The sequence below is a fragment of the Mirounga leonina genome, unplaced genomic scaffold (genome assembly GCF_011800145.1).
Source record: "Mirounga leonina isolate KUSES-001 unplaced genomic scaffold, KU_Mleo_1.0 Mir_454, whole genome shotgun sequence".
Taxonomy (NCBI): domain Eukaryota; kingdom Metazoa; phylum Chordata; class Mammalia; order Carnivora; family Phocidae; genus Mirounga; species Mirounga leonina.
In genome coordinates this window covers 7,722,734-7,747,884 of record NW_023270763.1, presented here as the reverse complement: position 1 = coordinate 7,747,884, position 25,151 = coordinate 7,722,734, and the positions used below count along the sequence as shown (strand labels likewise).

The following is a 25,151-nucleotide window of genomic DNA, read 5'->3' as shown; positions in this document are numbered from 1 at the left end:
ATGAATTGATGCCAAGTATCTTCATCTTCATCTTCATTATCTAGTTTTATCTCTCCAGTAATCCCATGACAACAGATTGCTATTCCTATTTTATAAAGACTCAAACAAAATTTATGCTGACCCAAAGTTACATTGCTAGGGTTTAGACAGAGTCTAGAAAGTCTAAGTTGCCAATGGCTACAGGTGCAGCTTTTAGCTCATAGATTAAGGAATATGACCACCAGCCCCAGACATCCATCAAGAGATTCAAAGAGAGAAGATGGGGACCAAACCAAGCCTTCTGCTCCTTATTTCATTGCCTTGTGTTGGCCTGCCTTGCGGGCACCAGGACATGAAGAAAACCATCTTCCCTTCCCGAGCAAGCTGTGAAGTTTGATTAGAAGATCGGGAGGTAAAGTGCTTTGGAGAAAAGTGATGTGGGAAACACCCTGTGTTTGTGTTTAGGTTATTTCCTGGGAGACTTCAGATGAGATTAGGGCAGATGAATGCGTCTGCTCAGGTCGCTGGTCTGCTCAGGTCTCTGGGCTGCTTTGCATGAGAAAGGAATTGTTCTCCAAAACACGTCTGCTAGAGGGGCTGCCAAAACCACTCAGCTCTGCTCCACACCCAAGCGTGTCTTCCTTCAGTCTGGCCGTCATACAAGGAAAAGGGAACTTCGGCGGTCAGGTCCATCAGGCTGGTGCGTGAAATGTTAACATGTACCTAGACGTCAAAGTGCCTTTGGGCAAAAACAATTACCGAATGTTTTAGAACATGACTCCAGTATGTATACTGTATTGAGAGGGAAGAAGAAAATGAGATTAATAGGTGAAACGTTTGGTCAAACCATACAATCGGGATGAAAGGAACATCCCAGAGCATTTTACCCAACCCCATCCATGGTCATGTCTCTTCCTCCCCTCCCAGACTACTTTCCTGTTGAGGCCAAGGGGTCACAAACCTGTACCCTGCCAGGCAGGTTCTATATGAATTACCAGCTGACAAATAAGAGAAGAAACACATCATGGAAGCTAGCCAATGTTTTCAACATAAATATCCCTACCCTGAGCCGTAGACATAGTTTGGGATCCCAACTGTCCCACCTGGGGAAAGGGCTGAGTTTTCCTGCACTCCACTGCATAATGATTCCTTCTCCAAATATAACCCATTAGCAGGAGGCTTAAATATATGGTATTAAAACAACAACAAAACCTTCAATCCAGACCAAGTGGTAAAATATACATATACATACAATATACAAATAGTTACCGTTCTTGAAAATCAAAAGGTACATTTTATAATATATTAACTAATGTTAAGTGATGGACTTTTTTTTTTTATTAACCGTGTGTTTCTGATGTTTTGACATCTGGGGTCTTGCAGACCCTGGAGAGACCGTCCCTCCCAGGGCTAGCTAATTCTTAGAGACAGGAAACCACCAGACTGCTGAGCGTGCCTTTCATACGCAAACTGGCCAATCCAGAGCCCATATGCCAGCCACCTCCTTTATTGGACACTCACACTCTGGACCACTGTTCTCCTGCCCTAATCACCCCAAGGTTAAGTGCCAGATGCACTAGAGATAGTACTTACACCCCAGGGCCTGCTGAAGTCCTTCAAACTAGCCAGCCTAATCTTTATCCTGCCATACTCATTCTGTTCCTGCAGAAACCACAAGAAAGTTTCTTGTGCACATGTTTTTCTTCCTCCCTCTGCCTGTGGCTGACCCTGGTGCTTCCCTGTGTGCCCCCCACCCTGGTGAGGATTGTGTGTAGGGGAGGGAACTGCACCTGCCTCTGGGAAACTGTAACAAACCCTCTTTTCAAGGACAGCCCTCTCCTGATCTGTTGGCCTCACCAGACGTGAATAATAATAAAGCCTACATTATATGAAGGTGGCATTTATTCACAAAGGAAGGCTCTAGAATCATCTTGGTTAAATTTCAGATTCAAGCCTGGCCCAAGAAGAGAGAATGTACCCAATCCGAAAACTGCATTAGGAAAGTTAAGTCTTTCCATGAGTGCCTAGTCTGCACGGGCCACATGCAGACCTCAGCGGTCCACGGGTGAGTGGACCCCAGACATTGTCCCCTACAGTGTCACGCACCTCCAGGATCTGATTTGCTCCTGAATGTAAACACAGTGCAGGAGGTGTGTAAACGGAGACCTCTTTAGGGAGGAAATGCAGTTGGAACTTTCAGCTGTTTCTTGTATGTACAGTAGCCTTCATTTTAAGAAAATATAATATACTGTACAGAATTGGGAGTGAACGGAGTCAAAAAAGAAGGAAATGAGCTAAGTGTAGCAGGAGTGAAATAGCTATCAATAAAGAAGTTACAGCAGGAAGACAGGGAGTGTTAGAGGCATTAACTTATTTGTGACAGATTAAACATCTAAGTGCTCCTTCCTTACAAAAAAAAAAAAAAAAAAGCAAAGGAAGACCACAAAGGTTTAGCGCTCAAAAGGTACCCTAGGCAAAGTGGGAAAACCCTTGTGATCAGGGGCATGGAGAGGATGGGTCCAAAGCATCACAGGAGTGTTACAAAGATCTAAGCACCAGATATCAACCAACTACTGTGTGCCAAGACTTGCATTAAACTGCTTGTACAGGGACGCCTGGGTGGCTCAGTCAGTTAAGTGTCTGCCTTCGGCTCAGGTCATGATCCTGGGGTCCTGGGATCGAGCCCCACATCGGGCTCCCTGCTCGGCGGGGAGCCTGCTTCTCCCTCTGCCTTCCACTCTCCCTGCTTGTGTGTGTTCTCTCTCTCTGACAAATAAATAAATAAATAATCTAAAAAAAAAAAATTGCTTGTACAGCTCATCCCGTTCAATCCTCTTCACAACCACGCAGGGCTGGATTAAGCCCCACTTCAGTGGATGGAAAACTAAGGCTCTGTGTTAGTTATCTACTGCTACACATAAGAAATTCCTCCCAAATTGGCAAATTACAGCAACAATAAACAACTCTTCTCTCCTACTGTTTCTGTGGGTCGGGAATATGGGCGGAGCTGGGTGGTTCTGGCTCAGGATCCCTCATGAGGTTGTAGTCAAGATGTTGGCTGGGGCTGTGGGTCATCTGAAGGCTTGACTGGAACTGGTGAACCTGCTTCCAAGATGGCTCACTCACATGGCTGTCAGTGGATGCCAGGGTGTAAGCAGGTGGCAGTTTTTCAACACATGGAGCTTTCCACAGGGCTGCTTATGTCCTCAAGACATGGTAGCTGGTTGGCCTCAGTGTGATTGACCGAAGCGAGTAGAAGGCAGAAGCTACAAGGTCTTTGTATGACCCAGCCTCAGAAGTCACACATCCCTTCACATCTTATTGGTTACACAGGTCAGCCCTATTCAGGGCAAGAGGGAACCACACAAGAGCTTAGAAACTAAGAGGTGAGGAACCTGGCGGGCCATTTTGGATACTGGCTTCCCCTGGACAAGAGTATAAGTAATTTTCTTAAGATCACTCACCTAATTTCAAATTCTACCTTACTCCCAAATCAGCATTCTTTCTACCACACCTCTCCAAAGCCTGAGTGCAAGACATCACCTAACAAAGACAGAGGGTCCTGATGAAGCCACATCCCTGTTTCATTGCTTTTGCTAAAACTTTTATCTTCAATCCAAAGGGAAATATATTTTTTGAGAGTTTATTTATTTATTTGACAGAGAGAGAGACAGCAAGAGCAGGAACACAAGTAGGGGGAGTGGGACAGGGAGAAGCAGGCTTCCCGCTGAACAGGGCGCCCAATGCAGGGCTCGATCCCAGGACCCTGGGATCATGACCTGAGCCAAAGGCAGATGCTTAATGACTGAGCACCCAGGGTTAGCTAGCCCTGGGAGGGACGGTCTCTCCAGGGTCTGCAAGGCCCCAGATGTCAGGGCATATTTTTGTCAGAACATAGCTCAGGCTTTCTAACAGGAATTGATGAAAAATAATTTTTACTGTATTGATTTTGCCCTAAACCAAACTTGCTGAACCTCATCCCTGGCTAGAGCTTTAAAATAATAATAAAAATAATAAAGTAGTAATAATGGAGCACCTAGGTGGCTCAGTCGGTTAAGCATCCAATTCTTGATCTTGGCTTGGGTCTTGATCTCATGGGGTGTGGAGCCTATTTAAAAAAAAATAAAAAGTAAAATAAAATAATAGGAAGAAGAAGAAGGAGAAGAAGGAGGAGGGATGCCTGCAATAATAGAGAAGAGAACATTTGCAGGTTACAAACCATTTTGCGATCATTCCTATCTTTGAGAGTTGACCTAAATACATTCAGTCTCTGTGCTGTAGGAGAAGGTGATTGAAGGACATTTTTATTCCCTCGAATAACAGGAAATCCACCATTTATTCTTTAGTAATAAAAACTGCATGTGTAAGAATTGTGACCGTGGAAGGTCAACTCAAATTAAAGATTTTATGACTAGCAGTTATATTAAATCTTTTCAACAATTTATAGAAAGGATTTGAAATATGTCAAATGTATTTCTCTAAGTTTTTTCAGGTAAGAGGTTTTATTGCATCAAGTCACAGGATCAGGAGAAAAATTACTCTTAGATCATCCAGTGCTGGCTCTGCCAATGTCATATTGCTCCCTTCAAAACCAAAGACTGGGGGCGCCTGGGTGGCTCAGTTGGTTAGGCGACTGCCTTCGGCTCGGGTCATGATCCTGGAGTCCCGGGATCGAGTCCCGCATCGGGCTCCCTGCTCGGCAGGGAGTCTGCTTCTCCCTCTGACCCTCCTCCCTCTCATGCTCTCTGTCTCTCATTCTCTCTGTCTCAAATAAATAAAGTCTTTAAAAAAAAAAAAAAAAAAAAAAAGAACCAAAGACTGGGTATTAAGCCATCTGAGGTCAACCTCTTCTAATTAAAATGAAAGTCATAAAGCAAAGTATTTCAGTAATCCACAATAATAATAATCCCACATTTATACAGTGCATGTATCCAAGAAATGGAAAGCAGTTCACATTTTTTTCTTTCTCTCACCTGGAAACAAAACCGAAAGCCCCAAGGCAAGTGTAAAGGAACATTCATTAACTTAAATATTTATAGAGCAAACGAACGTGCCTGTGTGTGTACTAGGAGAAAGGGAGGAGGAATTGACATTTATTGAGCACCTACTGTGTACCAAGCTTTGAACTAGGTCCAGTGGACCCAAACATGAATGACACCTTTTTCTTTTTTTAGAATTTATTTATTTTATTTTTGAGAGAGAGAGAGAGACTGAGCAAGCAGGAGGAGGGGCAGAAGAAAAGGGAGAGAATCCTCAAGCTGACTTCCCACTGAGCACAGATCCCAGCACGGGACTCAATCCCAGGACCCCAAGACCATGACCTGAGCCCAAACCAAGAGTCGGACACCTAACCGACCGAGCCACCCAGTGTTCTAATTCACGCACTGTGAATTAAAATGAGATCATATATGGGAAAGCACTTGATGAGGTGAAAAGCACTATACAGGTTTGGTCTTCCCATCTAGACTAGGAACTGCCTGGGGGCAGGGACTAGGCGGATCTATCTCTGGAACCCAGTGCCTACCTAAGTGCCTGGCACCAGTCCTTCCAAAGCCCCAGCCAGAGATCTAAGTATATATTTCATGCCCAAAAAAGCTGGGGGAAGGGGGAAGGCGAGATTCCCCCCAATTTTTTTAGGTGTAAAAGGGAACAACATTTTTGAGGTTCTTTGGACTTTTGAAACTTTTCATTTTTTAAAATAAATACGGGAGAATGTGTATAGTATTTGGTGGTTATGAAGTGATACTAATAACCACCTGGGACTATGCAACAGTGACAAAAAGTAAAGAAGAGCTCACAGAAAGAAAGATTTCAAAAGAACATAGAAACCAGCCTGAGGGGGGGCTCCCACTGGCCAAATCAAGGACTATTTGAGCATCAAATAAACAATGATGGTGATAGATTATAACCAAGTGAATAATATAGGAAATCAGGAACCAGGAGCGTGCATGTGTGTGTGTGCGTGCGTGTGTGTGTGTGTGTGACATAGAAATACGGGGGCGCCTGAGTGGCTCAGTTGGTTAAGTGCTTGACTCTTGATCCGGCTCAGGTCATGATCTCAGGGTTGTGAGATTGAGCCCCGCGATGGGCTCTGAGCTCGGTATGAAGACTGCTTAGGATTCTCTCTCTCCCCCTGCCCCTCCCCGCCCCCACTCCCAGCTCTCATGCATGCACTCTCTCTCTCTCTCTCTCTCAGGAAAAAAAAAAAAGAGTGAGAGAGAAATGCAGGTGCAGGTATAAGCACTGATACAGATATAGATATATAATCACATGACCCAGCAATTCTGTTCCTAGGTATCTACCCAAGGTAAGTGAAAACATGTCCATACAAAACTATTTCTAGTAGTTGTGTTTATAATAGCCCCCAAACTATAGACAGCCCAACCCACATAACCATCAACAGGTGAACAAGTAAACAAATGATGGTATATTTATACATGGACTATGACTCAGCAATAAAAAGGAATAAACTATAAATAGGAATAAACTATTGATAAATAAAAAGGAATAAACTATTGACATACACAATATGTATAAATATCAAAAATATTTTCCCGAGTGAAGGAAGCCAGACACAAAAGAGTAAATATTGTGTGATTCTATTTATATGAAATTCCAGTACAGGCAAAACTAATCTTAGTGACAGAAAGTATAACAAAAGGTTTCCTGGGGCTAGGGGTGGGCGGGAGTTGACCACAAAGGAACGTGAGGGAACTTTTGGGGTGATGGAAATATTCTGGGTCTTGAGTAAGATGATAGTCTACACATTTTTCAAAACTCAAAGAACATTTAAAATAGGTACACTTTAATATATGTTTATTTTTAAATTTAGTTATTTATAACTAAATAACATTGATTTTTTTTAAAAATAGGACTACTCTATGGCAAAGCATTTGTTGTTCCACAGTCTTTCCTTAATTGCAGACGTGATGCCTGGAGGCACAGCAGCTACGTTGTGACTATGAGGTAACAAGCATGAGGCCAAAGAGTAATTAAACCTAAAGACAGCAGGGAAAAAAAGGAGAAAGAAGCTGGTGCCTGAGGCTATTTTTGAGCTGCCAAGCCCTCCCTAGACTGTCCTCCTCCAGACCTTGTCACTGTGAGAGTTTTGTTCTTTCAGTCAAATTAATCCCCAAGCAAAATACAAAGTCCCCCCATCCAAATTATTTCCACTCCACCTTCATTTTCATCAACTGAGAATGCATCCCTCCTCCTCCTCTTTCAGAACCCCAAACCAAGAATTCAAGCACATAACCTTCAAAGGTACACTTTGGAAACAGCCACTATGTGAAGTTAATTATGGCCAGAGGCATCAAGGAGCATTCAAAAGGGCCAAGAGGAGTTGGGAAGACAGGTGGAGAAATAGCGCTGAAGTCTTAAGAGACATGAGAAGATGGAAAGAACCCACAGCAGATGCGGATGGGAATGAGACCGGATAGATAGGTGGGAGCCAATTTATGAAGGGCTTTTAAGCACTACATTTCTCCAATATCACAGGCTAACTAGCCCTAGACCTGATATTTCAGGCAGCGTCACTGACTAATGAACTTTAGCGTTTCAGCCATGTCATATTGGGGTTCCAAACTATTGTTTTTAAAGATTTTATTTATTTATTTGAGAGAGAGAGAGCAAGAGAGCAAGCACGGGAGAGAGGGGGTAGGGGCAGAGGGAGAAAGAGAAGCAGACACCCTGCTGAGCAGAGAGCCCAATGCAGGGCTGGATCCCAGGACCCTGGGCAGAAGGTAGCCGCTTAACTGAGCCACCCAGGTGGCCCTAGAGTTTCTCTTACACATAGCCCGATACAATTCCTTGCACATGCTTCCCATCACCCTTAGAATAAATTCCCAAAGTCTTACACGATCTCTCCAACAGCATACCCTACCACTCTCCCTTATTCTTCCTGCACCAGCCTCATGGACCCTCTGGGCTGTTCTTGGTACATGCCAAGTTTATTTCTGCCTCAGTGCCTTTGTCCTTGCTGTTCCGGCATGTTCTTCTTCGAGATCTTTCGCAGTTTGCTTGAGCCCTCGCTTCACTCAGCTTTCTGCTTTAATGTCACCTCTGTCCCAAGGTCTTGCTTTGACTACCTCATCCAAAATTGGTTCCTTCACACTCCTTAACTCTTTAGTAATTTATTTTTATTCATAGCACTTACCACTAACTAAAACATGTTTTAGTTATTTATTTTCTTGCTTAGTTAATGTCCATCGGCTCCCCTGGAATGAAAGCTTCCAGAGGTACAGGTAAATCCCAGTACCTGGAAGAGTGCCTGGTACGAAGTAGGCATTTGAAGGATATTCATTTAATCAATCAGTCAATTCATGACATCTTGAAATTGAGGTAGACTCTTCCTTACACTTCACCCGTTGTTTGTAATACAAAGACTATGTAACTATCCACTAAAAGTTAAAGACACGGTGTTGGGTTTATTTTGGCGTTTTTGTCATACCAGCACTTTCTGGGGCTAGCAAATTTTGTCTGGACACTTAATTTCATGGCCTCTCCTGAAATTCTGGACCGGCTCCGCAATTTAAGGCTGAACTAATGAATGAACTTTGCAGCGAAGCGCCCAGACATCTGCACCGACACTGAACTACGCTGGGCATTGTCCTTTTGGGTTTCTCCCCAGATCACCCAAAGGACGATCAGTGGTGAACCCATTCGGAGCCCCGAGACTCGTTTTGTCTCTGACCTTTTCTAGATTGGGCCAGGGCCGTGATAAACCCGATCACAGTGTGGGCAGTGCCGTGGCAGTGACGAAGGCGTCAGAAGGCCTGCTCCCAAGCCCAGCTCACCAGCTACATGGCCAGTCTGAGTCCTCGGGATTCCAGGGAGGCGCATAGATCAGGGACCTGCCATCAGCCCCCAACCTACCAAGAGAGAGAGGCGGCCTGTGTGAGCTCTGCGGTCCTCCCGGGTCAGAAGCGAGTCTGGATCCGGGTTTTTTGCTTCCCTTGCGCCCTCCCTCTAGCCTTGCACGCCCGCTTCCAGCCCCGAAGTCCAAGCCGCCAAGCCAGAAGAGGCGGCCGATCCGCCCGCCTATCCGCCGGCCCATCCGCGGCCCTTCCGTTCCAGGCCCCGCCCCGCGGCCCCGCCCACTCCCGTCGGCCCCCGCGGGCCGCCGCCGTCGCCGTGGAAACGACGGCTGCCGATCGGCGCGGTGGCTTCCTCTCCTCCGGGCAGCGGTGGGCTCCCACCAGCTTGAGGGCGGCGGACCGCGATGCTGAAGGCCAAGATTCTCTTCGTGGGGCCCTGCGAGGTGAGGCCCGGCCGGCGAGGGCGGCGGGAGGGGGCCGAGGCGGGCGCGGGGCGACCCGGGACTGTGCCTTGCGCCGGGAGCGCCCCCAGGAGTCGGGAGCCCTGTCCCACCGCGCCCTCCCGGTGTGCGCCGCTGGCCTCAGCGTGAACTCGGCGCCCCCAGACCTTGACCCCGTTTTCGTAAGTCCTGAAAGCAGTGAGTGGCGTTTTGGAACCAGAGTCTAGGTCCCACGATTCTCCTTTGCCCCTGAGGTCGGCCCTAATGAACATGCCTGTGGGACAAGAAAAGGAGAGGAAAGGTTGGGCTATTACATGGTCTTTGAACGGTTCCCTCGTAGTGGGCGTGGTGGGGGGGTGGGGGGGAGGATTAAACTTATCTGTGGACTTAACATCATACAAAGGAATAAGATTCCCATGGACTAAAGCTAAATGTGTAAAACAACTACCGTAGAAATAGTGAATATTCTCCATCTTAAGCGCGCATCCCAGTTGCCTGGAGGGCTTGTGAAAAACACAACATGCCAGTGCTGCCCCAGAGTTTGTTGTTTTGTTTGTTTGTTTTTTGCCCCAGAGTTTTGATTCAGTAGGTCTGGGAGGGATCCGAGAATCTGCCTTTTACCGATGCTGTTTGTCCAGGGACCACGCGTTGAGAACCACTGTAGTAGATGCGTGTATGGAGAGATAATGTTATTCAGCTTGAGAAAGTCTCCTCAAGCACAACACAAAAAATGAAGAAGCCTAAAAGAAATGACAGCGAAAGTAAGCCTGGGGAAAGTTTAAAAATTGGTAAAATAAAAAACTCAATAGAAAATCAAGCGAAGTCCCTGGACCCAAGTACAACCAGCCAATAAGTATGAGAGGATGTTCAGCCTCAACAGTCGACAAGAACATGAATTAAAACAAGAAGATGAAGCTTATTTGCCCATTGTAGCGGGTGAAAAAAGGTTAGAACACTGATAACATGAAGCATGAGGATGCTTGTAGGGAAATGAGTACTTTAGGATTCTGTTGATGGGACTATACATTGCTAACAGCTTTATTGGCCAATCCAATTATTAAACTTTAAAACATGCATAGCTTTCAGTGCAACACTTACATTTCTCAAAATCTACGGTAGCTGGACACTTACCTATGTTCCCCAGAGGGGGTATTGAAAGATATTGAACTGGAAACACCCTAGATGCCCATCGATAAGAGAATGTCTAAATAAACTAGGGACATTCCTACCGGGGAAGACTCCAGCGTTACCCAAAAGGAGGCACATCTGTGTGGAGTGACATGGAGAACATGTCAAGTTTATGTCTTGCCAAGACATAAACTAGTAAGTGAAATAGACAAGTAATAACAATATGCACAGAATTGTGAAAAGTAAACCAAGCATAAATATCTTCTCTTTTTTTCATGGAAATTCTCAAACATACAAAGGGAGAAAAAACAAGGAACTCCTAGTACTCATCACCCAGCTTCAACAACAAAATATATTTCCGCATACACATATCCTCCTCTACCTCAATACTCTGCAGATTGGCCAACCTTTCTATTCCTTGAGCATGCTGGGCCCATTCCTGGCCTGGTGCCATCCAACTAGTTATTCTCTTCGCCAGGCTCGGTTGACTCCTTGTCATTCAAATCTCGGTTTAAACTTCACCCTTTCAGCCTTCCCTGACCACCCAGTTCAAAGTCCCTATGGCATTATCCCACTTGATTTTTTTTTTTTAAAGATTTTATTTATTTATTTGACAGAGAGAGACACAGCGAGAGAGGGGAACACAAGCAGGGGGAGTGGGAGAGGGAGAAGCAGGCTTCCCAAGGAGCAGGGAGCCCGATGCGGGGCTCGATCCCAGGACCCTGGGATCATGACCTGAGCCGAAGGCAGACGCTTAACGACTGAGCCACCCAGGTGCCCCCCACTTGGTTTTTATCCTCGTGCTTAGCACTACTTCATCTTGTGTTCAACAGCTCCGGGCAAGGTAGACACTTAAAAATACCTGATGTGCCTAACAGTTTCTTCATTTTCCCAGAAGAACCCTCCCCCTCAATCAATTGGTTTTGACCAACATGTATATATAAATTTAAGGGCATAGATGAAATATATAAATATACTTCTATAATGTTTTATGTATTCATGTAGCTATATATACATTTAAAGGTACCCTAAAGATACATATTAATTTAGAAATGCTGTTTTATTCCGTACTTGCATTTCATGACACAGTTTTAAAATTTAAGCTCCTCACCTGCACCTTTGACACCTGAGTTGATTTTATGACCAGAGCCACTTTTAAACCACATGATGGGCACCTGGCTGGCTCAGTTGGACAAGTGTGTGACTCTTGATCTCAGGGTCATGAGTTTGAGCCCCACACTGGGTGTAGAGATTACTTAAATAAATAAAACTTAAAAAAAAAAAAACAACAAGACAAAGCATACCATCTGAGTAGTTTAGTATATAAGCACATTTTGAATGTGTATGACCCTGTTCCTAGAAATGTATTCCAGCCCAAAGAACCATTCCTTTTTTTTTTTTTTTTAAAGATTTTATTTATTTATTTGACAGAGAGAGACACAGCAAGAGGGAACACAAGCAGGGGGAGTGGGAGAGGGAGAAGCAGGCTTCCTGAAGAGCAGGGAGCCCGATGCGGGGCTTGATCCCAGACCCTGGGATCATGACCTGAGCCGAAGGCAAATGCTTAACGACTGAGCCACCCAGGCACCCCCAAAGAACCATTCCTATTACATCAGGTCATTTGCTTTATTCGTTCATCCTATAGATAAATACCCATGGTCTCCACAAACATAACCACTCAACCGTAGTTTTTTGTTTTTTTTTTTTTAAGATTTATTTATTTAGTTGGGGTGGGGCAGGGGGAGAGGGAGAAGCAGACTCCCCACTGAGCAGGGAGCCTGACGCCAGGATTGATCCCAGGACCCCTGAGATCATGATCTGAGCCAAAGGTTGATGCTTAACTGACTGAGCCACCAGCTTAACTGACTGAGCCACCCAGGCGCCCCTCAACTGTGTTATTTTTAAGTGAGGCTGCATGCTCAGGAAGAATTACTAAAGCAAGATTAAGCCCCTTCCCCGACCTTCTCCTGATTCTGTCAAGTGACCTCTACAAGCCTCCAAAACTGGCATTGGTTGAAATGATTCTAGTCAAGCAGTTGTTCAAAATAAAGTTCTTGAGAGAGCAGGACATAATTTCAGAGATTTTTGAGGACTCAAGTGTAAGAGATTCCCTTTCATCTGAGGAGGAATTTGCGGAGAAAAAACGCCTTATCTTACATCCAAGCATATACTATATTCGCTAAATGAACGATGCAAATGTACAGAAAATATCTGAAAACAGATCACAGTTTTCACCTTTGGGGAGGGAATGGAATGGATGGACAGATGGCTACTTTGGGCGGAGGGACCAGGAGGGCTGTTTTGTTAATAGGACCGTGTATGACTTGTATTTTCTAGAAGGAGAAACAGCCCTGTGCGAGAGTGTGGCACCGCCAGCCACTGTGGGACCCAGCTCTGAACCTGAATTTCTCTGTGACCTTGAGGAACTCCCTTCCCCTTTCTGGACCTCAGTGGCTTCGTATCTGTGACAGACTGGTTTCTTGATGTGGAGAGGAGCATGGCAGGAGAGAGACTCGTGATGGGCGCCTGGGTGGCTCAGTCGTTAAGCGTCTGCCTTCGGCTCAGGTCATGATCCCAGCGTCCTGGGATCGAGCCCCGCATCGGGCTCCCTGCTCGGCGGGAAGCCTGCTTCTCCCTCTCCCACTCCCCCTGCCTGTGTTCCCTCTCTCGCTGTGTCTCTCTCTGTCAAATAAATAAATAAAATCTTAAAAAAAAAAAAAAGGAAATAAAAATTTTTTTTTAATTAAAAAAAAGAAAAAGGAGAGAGACTCAGCACTAACAATTCTTTTCTGTTCTCAGATAAGTTAACTGAAAGCCAGCCAGGGAAATCAGTGTGGGTAAGAAGGTCACCCAGTTAGACCTTCTTTAAAACTCCGTGCATGCTGGGTCCCAGACCAGACTGCGCCCACCAAATACAGGAAGGCAGCGAGGCCCGCCCAACCAGAGAGAACCGTCTGCCTTGGTGCTCTCGGGGTGGCCGTGGCCTACACGCCATCACACCTGGTTCCAAGCCAGCTACTGGAGGGCACGTTTATGGTTTACTTTTCAGCTCTTCAGCAAAGACCTTTTATTATCTTCATTTCCACAGAGTGGAAAAACCGTTTTGGCCAACTTCCTGACAGAATCTTCTGACATCACCGAATACAACCCAACCCAAGGAGTGAGGTGAGCCCCGACAAATCTGTTTCCCAGAGAGGCCCACCACCCCCCTTTTGGGGATGGTGGCATTCCCAAAGTATACTGTTCCCAAAGTGGAGATGCTGCTATTGTTTTTATTTCTAGGATCCTGGAATTTGAGAACCCACACGTGACCAGCAACGCCAAAGACCCGGGGTGTGAATTTGAGCTATGGGATTGTGGCGGTGATCCAAAGTACGTTTCCTTTAAAGAGGGTTGGCTTCATCAAATGATTCAAGACTCAGCTGCCCGCCAAGCACCTTGGACTCTGGCCCAGCACACTTCCTAGCATGTATTAGGGGCGTGATCGATTATTTGGTGACATGTGTGGCTTTTGAAACTTGACACAATGACAAGTCATCCATCAATTAACCCTAAGACGTTATTTCTGAAGGCCTCAGCTAGAAACCAGAGCCACCTGACAGTCACCGTGCCTCCTTCTCTGTCTTGCAGGTTCGAGTCTTGCTGGCCAGCCCTGATGAAGGACGCGCACGGGGTGGTGATCATCTTCAATGCCGACCTCCCGAGCCACCTGAAGGAAATCGAGATGTGGTATTCCTGCTTCGTCCAGCAGCAGTTCCTACAGGACCCTCGGTGTCTGTTGATCGCGCACCACAAACCAGGCTCCGGAAGTGATAAAGGACACCTGACTTTGTGTAAGGAAACTGCCATTTCTCCTTTCAGCTCTTGTCTTGAGTGGTCTGGGCATTTGTATATTGTTTCGTGTCTTTAGAAACTAGAGGCTCTGTGCAATTATTGAGCACTTACTCTGTCCTTGGCCTTTGTTCTTCCTACCATGTAAATTGGAATCGCCAGGTTGGAAGATCTGTCATAGCATCCAGGCCAGGACAGAGACACTTTGAAAGCAGGCAAACACCAAGAGGAGAAAAAAAAAAAACAACAACCTGATTTTAGCCACTCATCAGTACAATTAGGGACATTCTTTCCTGACTGGTCTTGTCTCAAGAAAATCTCCCAATTAGCCTGTGACACACCATGACAGAGTGACAAAGTGCTCATGGAAGACGACTCACAATATTCAGAAATCTCTTCCTTTCTGGTGTGAGAAGAGGACCTGGAAGTGGCTTGTAGTTTTGCTATCCCACCACCAGGTGACAGTGTGGTGGCATTCTTTATTGAGCACCTACCTTATGCCGAGCACGATGCTGAGCGCATCGGCAGTGGCACGTGGTGAAACGTTTCTTCCTCTGTTAAATCATGGCAGGCAAGACCCCATTTTATTTTTGGCCTCTAGAGAGGTCAACAAATTGGCTTCGATAAGACTCAGGTCATTGGGAGCTGGAAAGGGCCCTTCCTTAAAAGTTCATGCCTAATTTACTTTCCTTTTTAAGCGCCCCCCTTGAGCAAGCTGAAGCTGGTGCACTCGAATCTTGAGGATGACCCTGAAGAGATCAGGTTGGAGTTCATAAAGTATTTAAAAAGCATAATCAACTCAGTGTCTGAAAGCAGAGACCGGGAGGAGATGTCAATTATCACCTAAGCAGCCTTCACCTGGACTCTTCCACATCGCACATGAGGTCACCTTGTTCCCCAGGCAGATCTGGAATCTTACCCAGCTACTGATGCGACCTTCTCCCTGTGGCTATAGAAGAGATTTTCCTTATCTGCTCTTAAGGTCGGGTCAGCCAGGGAGTTGACTCATACTGTTTATTCCCTGTCCTTAGTTCAGATGAGAAAATCCTCTTATTGCATTCTCATTCCTTTGCCCCAAACCTCTCCAAGAGCTGGAAAACTGAGCTGTTTTTCTTTCCTCTTCATATACGTCAAGTGACAAAAATTGTGGAATTGTAACCGTCAGAACCAAACGATTCGGCAGTTTAATTCCTGTGTGTTGGTTTGAAGGTGGTTTTCATTGCTTAGTTCATTCAGCAAATACTGACACGTCGTGCTACACTGTTCTAGCTGCTGACGATATATAGCATGAGCAAAACAGATAAAAATCCGCCCCCTCGTGGAGCTGCCATTCTGTTCCTTTAAATAACAGGGAGGTAGAGTCCAACACTTAAGTCCTACACCTTAGATATGAGGAAAAAATGATAGAGTCTTCCATTTTCCATAATTGGTCTAAATCTCATGGTCCCCTCCTCCTAGATAAGGAGGGGACCTAGACCACATTTGATGCCAAATGAGGGTACAGTTGAGCCTCCTTCATGGGCTCTGCATTTGCAAATTTGCCTACTGGCTCAAACTGATTTGTAACCCCCAGATCAATACTCACAGCGCTTTCAGTTATTCAGAACGGCAAAAAATTTGGATCACTGGTCACGCATGTTTCCAGCTGAGGCTGAACAAGGCCACCCTCTGCCTTCTTGTTTCACCTCTCATACTATCAAGTGTCCTTGTCACAGCCTATTGGGTGCCGCATTTTCACATTTCTGTGCTTTTCGTGAGTGGTTTCGCTGTTTAAAATGACCCCCAAATGTGGCGTGGGAAAAGCTGGCTAATGTTCCAAAGTGCAAAAAGGCTGGGATGTGCCTTACGGAGAAAACTGATGCTTCAGAGAAGCCTCGTTCCAGCACAAGTTCCAGTGCAGCTGGCTGTGAGTTCAATGTCGATGAAATCAACAACGCATATTGAATAGGGTGTCTTTAAATAGAAGCGTCCATAAAACAAGGTTGCATATTGATGGCTGATGAAACTGGGATCAGAGGTGCACAGGAACGTAACCCTGTATTTCCCCAGAAGCAGTGGTTTGCTATTCCCTCATCCAGTGCGTATGGTGACTTTACAGAATGTAAGGACCGTGCATAGTGAGAATCAACTGTTTTTCTGTCTCTTGCAACTTAAAAGTTTCCACATTAGTTCAGTCTCTGGGGTAAATATTTCATCAATTCAAGGTTACGGTCTACTTCCTCACCCTTTTCCCCAAGATGGCCTCAGGGTGATCGGACAGGGTTTGTGCTAATATTGGGGCAGCTGTTCAAGGGCCAGGTCCTCTGGTGCCCTTCCTGACCTCTTTCAGGATGTCACTTGCCACCCTACTGGCCATCTCCAGTCAAGTCCAGGACTGGTACAGCCAATGGCATGGGTTTTCCCCGTGGAACCATGGGTCCCAGGCTGACTCCGCCATATCCTGGCTGGGCCTGGCCCTGCGCATCTCCGAGAACCACCTGTGTCCTCCATACATCCGAGATCTCTGGGGGTCTCTATGGCAGGACCACTGCATTCCTTGCAACAGCTAGCCTGTCTGGCCCATCCTCAACTCTCAGCTTCCTGGTAGAAAACAGGATTTTCAGGGCAATCGAGAATATAGCAGGTAGAGTACTCTCAAATCTTATCCCAGTTACAGTAGTAAGAGATGCAGTATTCTTGTTATAAACCTACAAAGAAGTTTATTTTTTAATTTAAGGACAATTTTTTAATTTAACAATCCTGTTACCCTTTTTAAACTTGGTGTAAAATATACATAAGATTTGCCATTTTAACCATTTTTCACTCTCCATCTCCAGAACATTTTTATCATCCCAAACTGAAGCTCTGTACCCATTAAACACTAACTCCCCATTCCCCCTCCCCCCAACTCCCGGCACCCACCATTCTACTTTTTGTCTCTCTGAATTTGACTACTCTAGGGACTTCATAAAAGTAGAATCATACAGTATTTTAAGTTTTGTGACTGGCTTATTTCACTGAGCAGAATGTCCTCAAGTTTCATCCATGTTGTAGCAGATGTCAGAATGCCCTTCCTTTTTAGGGCTGAATACTATTCCATTGTATGGACAGATTACATCTTGTTTATCTGTTCTTCTGTTGGTTATTGTAAATAATTTGCTGAAACATTAGTGTACAATTCACCTAGGATATCTTTCTTTCAAAGATTTCATTTTTAAGTAATCTCCACACCTAATGTGGGGCTCGAACTCACAACCCTGAGATCAAGAGTCACACACTTCACCGACTGAGCCAGCCAGGCACCCCCACCTAGGATGTTTTTGAGGAAGATCAGCATTTAACCTCTCCAAGATTTTATTTTTATTTAAATATCCTTGATATCTGGACGTCCTTATCAGCTTGGAAGGTAGAATACACATAACATCTTCTAAAAAGTTTTTTATGATCTCAGGGGAACTTAATTCTTAAGTATTCCTTCAGGTAATACATGTAAAAACAATGTTATATCGTCCTAACACTTAATTTGTAAAAACCATCAAAAGTGTTGATGCTCAGAATAAGCAAATATGGTGAGTTTATAGCTTATGGTACAAGTGAGTTTGCTTTAATCTTAAGAATTTGTTCATCCATAATTTTTATATTTGGATTTTTTTTTTTTTTAAGTAAGCTCTAGGCCCAACATGGGGCTTGAACTCACAACCCAAGATCAAGAGCTGCATGTTCTACCGACTGAGCCAGCCAGGTGCCCCTATTTTTGGAATTTTTTTAACATAGCCAACCTGAAAACACATTAAGTAGATCAAAAGTTAGATGTAGGTCTTTTCCAGTGCGAGTGAGATAAAAGTAGAGACGCTTAAGAGAGATGAATCAATAGGCGTGGGTGCTCTTCACTTTGACAAGGAGGAGGCTGAAATGGAGCTGTGTGGGCAGTCTGTCAGAGAGTGGTATTTGCTAATAATGCCAACGTCCTGGTAAATTTAGATTGAACTACAGTCACCTCTTAGCCAACTGCCTGGTTACCTGCAAGCACATTTTAAGTCCAGGTTAATTTCCTTCTGACCTGCTCTCGGTGGGAACATGTGGAAGGAACACAGAATAGCCTCAAGGCCAACTGTGGCAAATCATCTTTACGTAACAGCGGCAGTAATAATAATTGGTCTGCAGAATACAGCTCCAGAACAGAAAGGAATTATTTTTATCTGATTGTTGATGAGAAGCCAAGAGTTCAACAGAAAAATTAACCCCAGCAGCATGCATTTACATTAGGGGCCAGAGTGCAACCCTTGTAAGGACTTGAATAGAGAAAAAGATTTGCAGTTGAATAGGCCATGTGTGCACAAGTTCTAAGGGGAGAGTCAATGAAGAAGTCTGTCTTCCCTGTCCTGGAAACCCATTCCCTCTCAGGAAGCCACTTACCAGGACGCCTGGGTGGCTCAGTGGGTTAAGTGTCCGACTCTTGATAATCAGCTCAGGTCTTGATCTCAGTCGTGAGTTCAAGCCCAGTGGTTGGGCTCCATGCCCAGCATGGAGCCTACTTAAAAAAAAAGAAGAAGCTGCTTACCTTCCACATTCTACCAGACACAGTCTGTGCATGTACAAATGTGTTTTGTGAATGGAAATGATAGCAAACTGTTCACATTTTCCTACAACTTGCTTTTTTCACTTTTTATCTTAGGAGTTTGTGTAAATACAGAGCTGCTCTATTCTTGTTCATAGCTGCAAATTATTCCACATAACCACTTATGTTACAATTTTATACTAGATCATTTTAATAACCATTCATGTTGAAATATTACCTTTTTATTGATGGACATTTTTAACAATTCTGAAATGCATGATTTGGGACATAAATATGATTGAATGTGAAATCTTAGGAAGGTGGTTTCGACCATCAGCCCTTTCGAGGGAAGGGTAAAGTTGCTGGTCTTGGCATCCTAGGTCTGATTTCTCATTTCATACCATTTTCTAACTGCACCATGTGATTTTTGCCATGCGTATGGTGAGATTACTTTCTTTGTATCACAGATGGGACAATGCACATGAGAGCTGCAGAAGCATGGAAGAGCCTGGTCACAGGGGAAACTCAGTAGTTCAGCATGACTCCAGTGAATGTGTGTGCAGTCCGTGTGGGACTGAGTGACATGGCGGGGAGGGTGACGGGGGGAGGGAGTGGGGATGAGTGTCTCTGAGTGGCGGGAGGTGTGGGTGGCAGAGAGAAGATGAGTGGTCAGTTGGTGAAGGGCCTCTCAGACCAGGCCAAGGAGTTAGGGTCTGAGTTGCCACTGAAGAATCATCCCTGCCAGTTAATGTGGTCAGGTCTCCACTTTAGAAATAAACTCTGATGGCAGCGTGAGAGCTGGATGGGAAGGCCACGTGTAGAAGTGACTGCTACCATTCCTTGGTTTGTGGCCGCATCGCCCCAGTCTTTAAGGCCAGCATCCTCAGATCTTTCTCTGCTCCATCTTCACGTTGTGTATCTGACTCAAACCGCCCTTGACTCTCCGTTGTAAGGACACTTATAATTGCATTAAGGGCCCAACTGGATAATCTCCCCATCTAAAGATCCTTAACTTAATCACATCAGCAAAGACCCTTTTTCCAACTAATGAAACAACACTCACATGTTCCAGAGGTTGGGTCCTGAGATCTTTGGGGGCTGGAATTCAGCCTCAGTGAATGGTACCTGAGGCGCTAATGGAAGAGGAGCAGGCTCGGGGGAAGGGGGAGTTAGGGGAGATGACAAATGATCAGTCTGAGGTGACCCAGCAAGTTAGGGACAGGGACCAAACTGGCCCCCCATGCCCCTGTTCTTTCCCCTGTCCTGCGGTAACTGGGCAGGAAAAGGAGTCCACAGATGAACATGGCCGAGAACGTCACCCCTGAGACTGAACCCCTAGTAAAGCAACAAGGACAGCAACGGGCAAAGAGCCATTCTTGAAGCCGAGCCACCCAGAAAATGGTTTCCACATATGTTGCAGATAGAACTAGCATCATCATATTTTCTGAAACCAATCAAATCAGGGAGTATTACTGAAACTTGTAAAGAAAACCACGAGTTAGTCACTTAACATCACAACTTGAACGTCCACAGCTCCAGATTGCTCAGGGAAGCTCCTGGAGATCATTATACTTTTTGTGGAACACCAGAAGACCCATATACCACAAGGGTAGCTAAATTGTTATAGCAAAGAGCAGAGATTTGCTAGTAACTGAAGACCTATGAGAGTTTTTTAAAATACCAATTAAAAAAGTAACTGTTTGCACCACTCAAGAAAATTACTCTGAACTATGACTCTTCTAGATCTTGACCTCAGCCTTCCCCACCTGATGGTTGAGAATATCCTGGCCTTGGCTGATACTTTCTCAACAAATGTATTCTTTCCTTCAACAAATGAAGGATCCCCATTTTTAAAAACCAAACCCAAAGAGATTAAATTAGTGAGGAAGGAGGAAACTCTGCTTTTGAATGTTGAGAACAGATTACACATTTTTAATGTGACTTTGAAACTGCTTTATCAGTTAAATAATTCTCTACATTTATGATACTGGTGATTCTTCCTACCAAAGTTAAAAGCCAATGGAAATGCTATGTCTGCCAAGTATTCCCACTTCAAAAGGAAAGTTCATGGTGCTTTGATGTGAGCACCACCTCCTCTATCTTTCTGCAGTTCATTCCTATCTAAGCATTCTGATAGCTTTTAAAAGTATGCCTCCTGGGGCGCCTGGGTGGCTCAGTCGTTAAGCGTCTGCCTTCGGCTCAGGTCATGGTCCCAGGGTCCTGGGATCGAGCCCTGCATTGGGCTCCCCGCTCCGCGGGAAGCCTGCTTCTCCCTCTCCCACTCCCCCTGCTTGTGTTCCCTCTCTCGCTGTATCTCTCTCTGTCAAATAAATAAAATCTTTAAAAAAAAAAAAAGTATGCCTCCTTTCTCGAAAGCCTCAGTGCAGATTTACCCCACACTGAAGCAGCTCTTCGGATGGGGCGTAATTTTAGATCTTAGACATTCAAAGTGCTATGTAAAATAAAAATAACTTCTCTATTTTACATTATTGTCTAACTGGAGTTTTGTGATAAGTACTTTATACAAGAACCATCCTTTTCTCTTTTGTGTGACTTTACAAGGCCTGGAAAACACCTAGGTGTGTTACCCATGTGACGCAACGAAATATTTTGTTCAGAGGAATTCTAATTTTGTCAGAGTATGAATGACTTGGTTTCTACTTACAGGAACCTACTTCAAGTACTTTTCAAGGATATTTTGCAAATACAACGACACTGGGAATTGATCATCCTTTTTGGCGGTGCAACTGTTCAAAGAAGGAAGTTGTGCTTTGCATTTTTTTTTTAAATGGTGACAGTAGTTTTAAGGTATCAATCGCAAACGAGGTGACTCTAAAAAGAATGGTTCTTACGTATGAAAAGACTAGCACGAGAGAGTAAGGTCAAATATATACCAGCAAGGAACGTGGACGTGAGTCTATTAGCCGCTGAAATGCCCTAAGCAGAGCAGGGATGATTACTTTGGTGGCCCCGTGGAGAGACGACTTAAGGGGAACATGCCTGAGAGCAGGTTGACAAGAAAATCCAGAGTGTCTGAAACACAGCATCAGCGATTGGCATGAAGAAAATGGGACAGGTTCCGTAAGTATTTAGGAAGTAAAATTTGTGTTTGAGTGGACAAGAAGGAAGAAGGCGAGTTTAATCCCCTATTTTCAGCGTGCCCGGTTTATTGCAGGTGCTCAACGAAGTGAGTTAATCAGTGACTACATTTCCCATAGGCCTTAGGGCAGCGTCCCCTGCATTTCCCAGAGAGCTGTGCGATGCCCACGCTGGCCCTGAGCGTCGTGGAAAAGGTAAACAGGAGGGGATGCGATCTTTAATGTTGCTTTGTAACCAAATTCCCCATTATCCTTTCCTCCTCTGTCCATCTTCTCTGTCTCCCGCTCCTCTGTTCACGGGCTTCAGGAGCCCAAATACCCAGGACTTGACTCCTTTGGCAACAGCTCGGTGTTACCTTTTCAGTGCCGAGCGACCGGAAGCGGAGTGCGCCTGCGGCCTTCTGGGAAATGTAGTTCCGTCCTCCCATGGCCTTGGTTCGGTGTAAGGACTCCGTCTCCTCGGGCCGCAGAACCAAGGCCTGGGTGGTGGGGGCACGTGACCGGCCCGTCTGAAAGCTTTGGGGACTGTTCCGCGCACGGCTCCTCGCAGGCCGACGCCACCGACCGTTGCAGAGCCGACGAGCCCGGCTGGTCTCCATGGTGACCGGCTCGCCGCAGAAGCCTCTGGGAATTGTAGTTGGGCGGGAGCCGGGTCCGTGCGCCGAGTTCCGAGCGGTGGCCGTTACCGCTCGCCACCGCGGTCCGGTCGGAGCTTGGCGGCGTCCGGGGGAGCCCCTTCCGCGTTTCCTCGGCCTCCGGGACCCCAGGCCGGCGGGCGGTCGCCCGGAAAGGCGGGGTGTGGGCCCGGGCTCCAGGGGAGGTATCTGGCAGGCGTTTTGCAGAGGCTCGCACAGTGGGTTGGTCACAGCGTTGAGAGCCGCATCAGAGCGTGGCCTCGAAGGAGCGCTTGGTCCAGTCTCTTCTGCTAGATTAGGGGGGACCGAAGCCCAGACAGAGCCCATGGTTTGCCCCAAAGCGAGGCCAGATCCTAGTCTGTCCGCTCACGCCTTTCTTTGCAGCACAGAGCGCCCTGCCTGACACAGAGCAGGCGCCCAGACATCGGTTAAGTGTCATTTCGTTCTAACGACAGCCAGCTGAAATACAAAAGTACAAGATTTAAAAAAAAAAATTTTTTTTTTTTTAAGAGGGAAGTGGACCTATAGATAAGGAGACTTACCAGCCAGATACAACCTGTAAATTCATTTGGATCATGAGTCTAAGAATCAATTGTGCGGCTTTTTAAAATCTGGTAGATGTGAACATTGATTGGCAATATGGCAGAGTTACTGTTTAAAACTTCTGGTTGTGAAAAGGCTGTTGCGGTTATGTTTTAAAAAGGAAAAGAGTCTTAGAGACACATACTGCAGGTTTTATGGTCGAAATGATGTCTGAGATTTGCTGAAAAAATACCCAGCGTGGCCGGCTGCGGGGAGCCAAGAATGGTACGGGATACCTGAGATGGCGTTGTACTATTTTACTCTCTTTAGCGGTGTTGAAAAGGACCATAATCAAGGGGTTTTATTTCATGTTACTGTGTTTCAGAAAGTTTCTGAAATATGAAGCAGCTCAGAGTTTCTCTGAAACATAAGCCTCACACGGCACAAGTGAGCCTCCTTGGGGACTTCTCCCGTCAAGAAAGAGCACCGCAATGAGGGGGGCTGTGTCCAGTGCCCCCAGGTCCTTCAAAAGCAGGACAGAATTCTGACCTTGAAGCCAGAGGCAGAGGACCATGCTGCCAGGTAATCAGCCTCCCACCCAAGACCTAGCCCGTCAGCACTTCAGAGAGTTCTGGGACCCTACAAGCTCCAACATTTTTTGATCTAAAAAAGAAAAGAAAAGAAAAGCAAGTAATTACCTTTATTTCCTTTAAGGCTCCCAATTTTCTTAACTGTCTCCAGGACAGGAAGTTTTCTTGGGGGGGAGATAGCGCCCCCCTCCCCAGCACAGGAATCACCACACATCACCAGCTTCAGCCACTTGATCCCCAGTTCACACGTGGTGGGAACCCCACACCCTCCACACCAGTGGTAAGAGGCAGCATCTTCTGGGGAGGATATCACGGTCTTTGATCTTTTTCCTGGGCGCTCCTGTGTTGAAAAGGCAGACAGAACATGATAGCTTGCAGACCTGTGCTGCGAGTGGGGTGTGATCTCAGACTAGCATGAGACCTTATGTCCAGGACTCAAAGAGGTGCTGAACTCATTGGGGCACAGCCGAGAACCTCAGGCTTCCACCGGTCCCTCTGCCACAGCTGGGGGTCCTTCATTACACTGGACATAGTATTAGGCTATTTGAGTTCTGGTGTGGTCGCTTTATTCTGGTGAATTCAATATAAAAATTCAAATTCAAATAAAGCTATTCAAATAAAGCTATTTGAATTCTGGTTTGGACAGCCTCCTTAGCCACCCCAGCGACTCTCCCCCACCCCCCACCCCGGCCCCCCGGCCCTCAGGACCTTCCTGGGGTCCAGCATCTAATGGCTTTTGCCTGGTCTTACAAGAGGCTTCTGGATCTCCAGATGAGACCAACATCTGTTCTAATGGCTCAGTGTTTGGGCCCTTCCAGTCGTAAAGTGTAAGACCTCCTTGGCCCTAAGCTTTTATAGCCTCTCGCTGCCCATGCTCGTAAAGGGCAGCTGGGCAGCATAGCCCAGCACAGTGAGGGCTGGAGCTAGCTGGATTCAGGTCCTGGCTCCGCTGCGTGCATCTGTAAACATCAGAGGAGAAAGTGCTTTGTAAACTATAAAGTGCCTACATATACAAGTTTTTTTTTAAATTATTATGATGTATCGGAGTTCTTTGACCAACACGGGACCACACATTCAAATCCAGCTTTCCACCCCTCTGCCTGGGCCCCGCTTTCTGCACTTACCTCAAGCTTCGACCCCAGGATGCACCTCCTCGGAGGTCACTAACCTTGGCCCCTTGGGCAGCTTCCTCAGCTGCCCACCTCCCACACCTATTGCTGCATGGCTAGGAGAGCCCAAGTTCTTCCCAGCCTTCTCAGAATTCCCTTCCTGTTCCGCTGCCCGCCCCCCCCCGCCATCCCCACACTTCAGTCCCCTGCCTTTTCCTCATCCTCTCCCCAGGTTTGTACAATAACCTGGAGGTATTCTCTCCTTATGAAGTACTTCATAATTTCACTGTATTTCATAACCTGCTTTTTTAAAAAAATGATTTATTTAGAGGGTGAGAAAGAGCATGTGAGCGGGGGCAGGGGCAAAGGGAGAGGGAGACAGTCTCCAGCAGGCTCCCTGCTGAGCACAGAACCCAACGTGGGGCTCCATCCCAGGACCCTGAGATCATGACCTGAGCCGAAACCG

At 45.9% G+C, this 25,151-nt stretch overlaps 1 protein-coding gene and 1 long non-coding RNA gene across 3 annotated transcripts in view; one reads left to right on the top strand and one right to left on the bottom strand.

Annotated features, from left to right (window-relative positions):
• Positions 1 to 9,093: 9,093 nt before the first annotated feature.
• On the top strand, positions 9,094 to 20,934 carry IFT22 (intraflagellar transport 22). Of its 2 annotated transcripts, XM_034988561.1 has the most exons (6): positions 9,094 to 9,238; positions 13,452 to 13,528; positions 13,646 to 13,735; positions 13,994 to 14,196; positions 14,893 to 14,956; positions 19,199 to 20,934. In XM_034988561.1, the coding sequence occupies exons 1-6, from the start codon at positions 9,200 to 9,202 to the stop codon at positions 19,311 to 19,313; spliced, it is 588 nt and encodes a 195-aa protein (XP_034844452.1). In that variant the 5' UTR covers positions 9,094 to 9,199; the 3' UTR covers positions 19,314 to 20,934. The 2 variants fall into 2 exon arrangements, with proteins under 2 accessions (XP_034844452.1, XP_034844453.1); XM_034988562.1 differs by lacking the exon at positions 19,199 to 20,934 and having other exon boundaries at positions 14,893 to 15,382.
• A 1,658-nt stretch (positions 20,935 to 22,592) lies between these two features.
• Positions 22,593 to 25,151, bottom strand: part of LOC117999447 — a 28,346-nt gene continuing 25,787 nt past the window's right edge. Inside the window, exons 2-3 of the long non-coding RNA XR_004676267.1 lie at positions 23,685 to 23,916; positions 22,593 to 22,923 (exon numbers count right to left, since the gene is read on the bottom strand). This is a non-coding gene — a long non-coding RNA (uncharacterized LOC117999447). The remainder of the gene's footprint in view (positions 22,924 to 23,684; positions 23,917 to 25,151) is intronic.

Excerpts from the sequence above, each read along its gene's own strand:
- IFT22 (XM_034988561.1), top strand. The coding sequence starts at position 9,200 with ATGCTGAAGGCCAAGATTCTCTTCGTGGGGCCCTGCGAG. Across the intron at positions 13,736-13,993 it reads GATTGTGGCGGTGATCCAAA|GTTCGAGTCTTGCTGGCCAG; the intron begins GTACGTTTCCTT and ends TCTGTCTTGCAG. Across the intron at positions 14,197-14,892 it reads TAAAGGACACCTGACTTTGT|CGCCCCCCTTGAGCAAGCTG; the intron begins GTAAGGAAACTG and ends TTCCTTTTTAAG.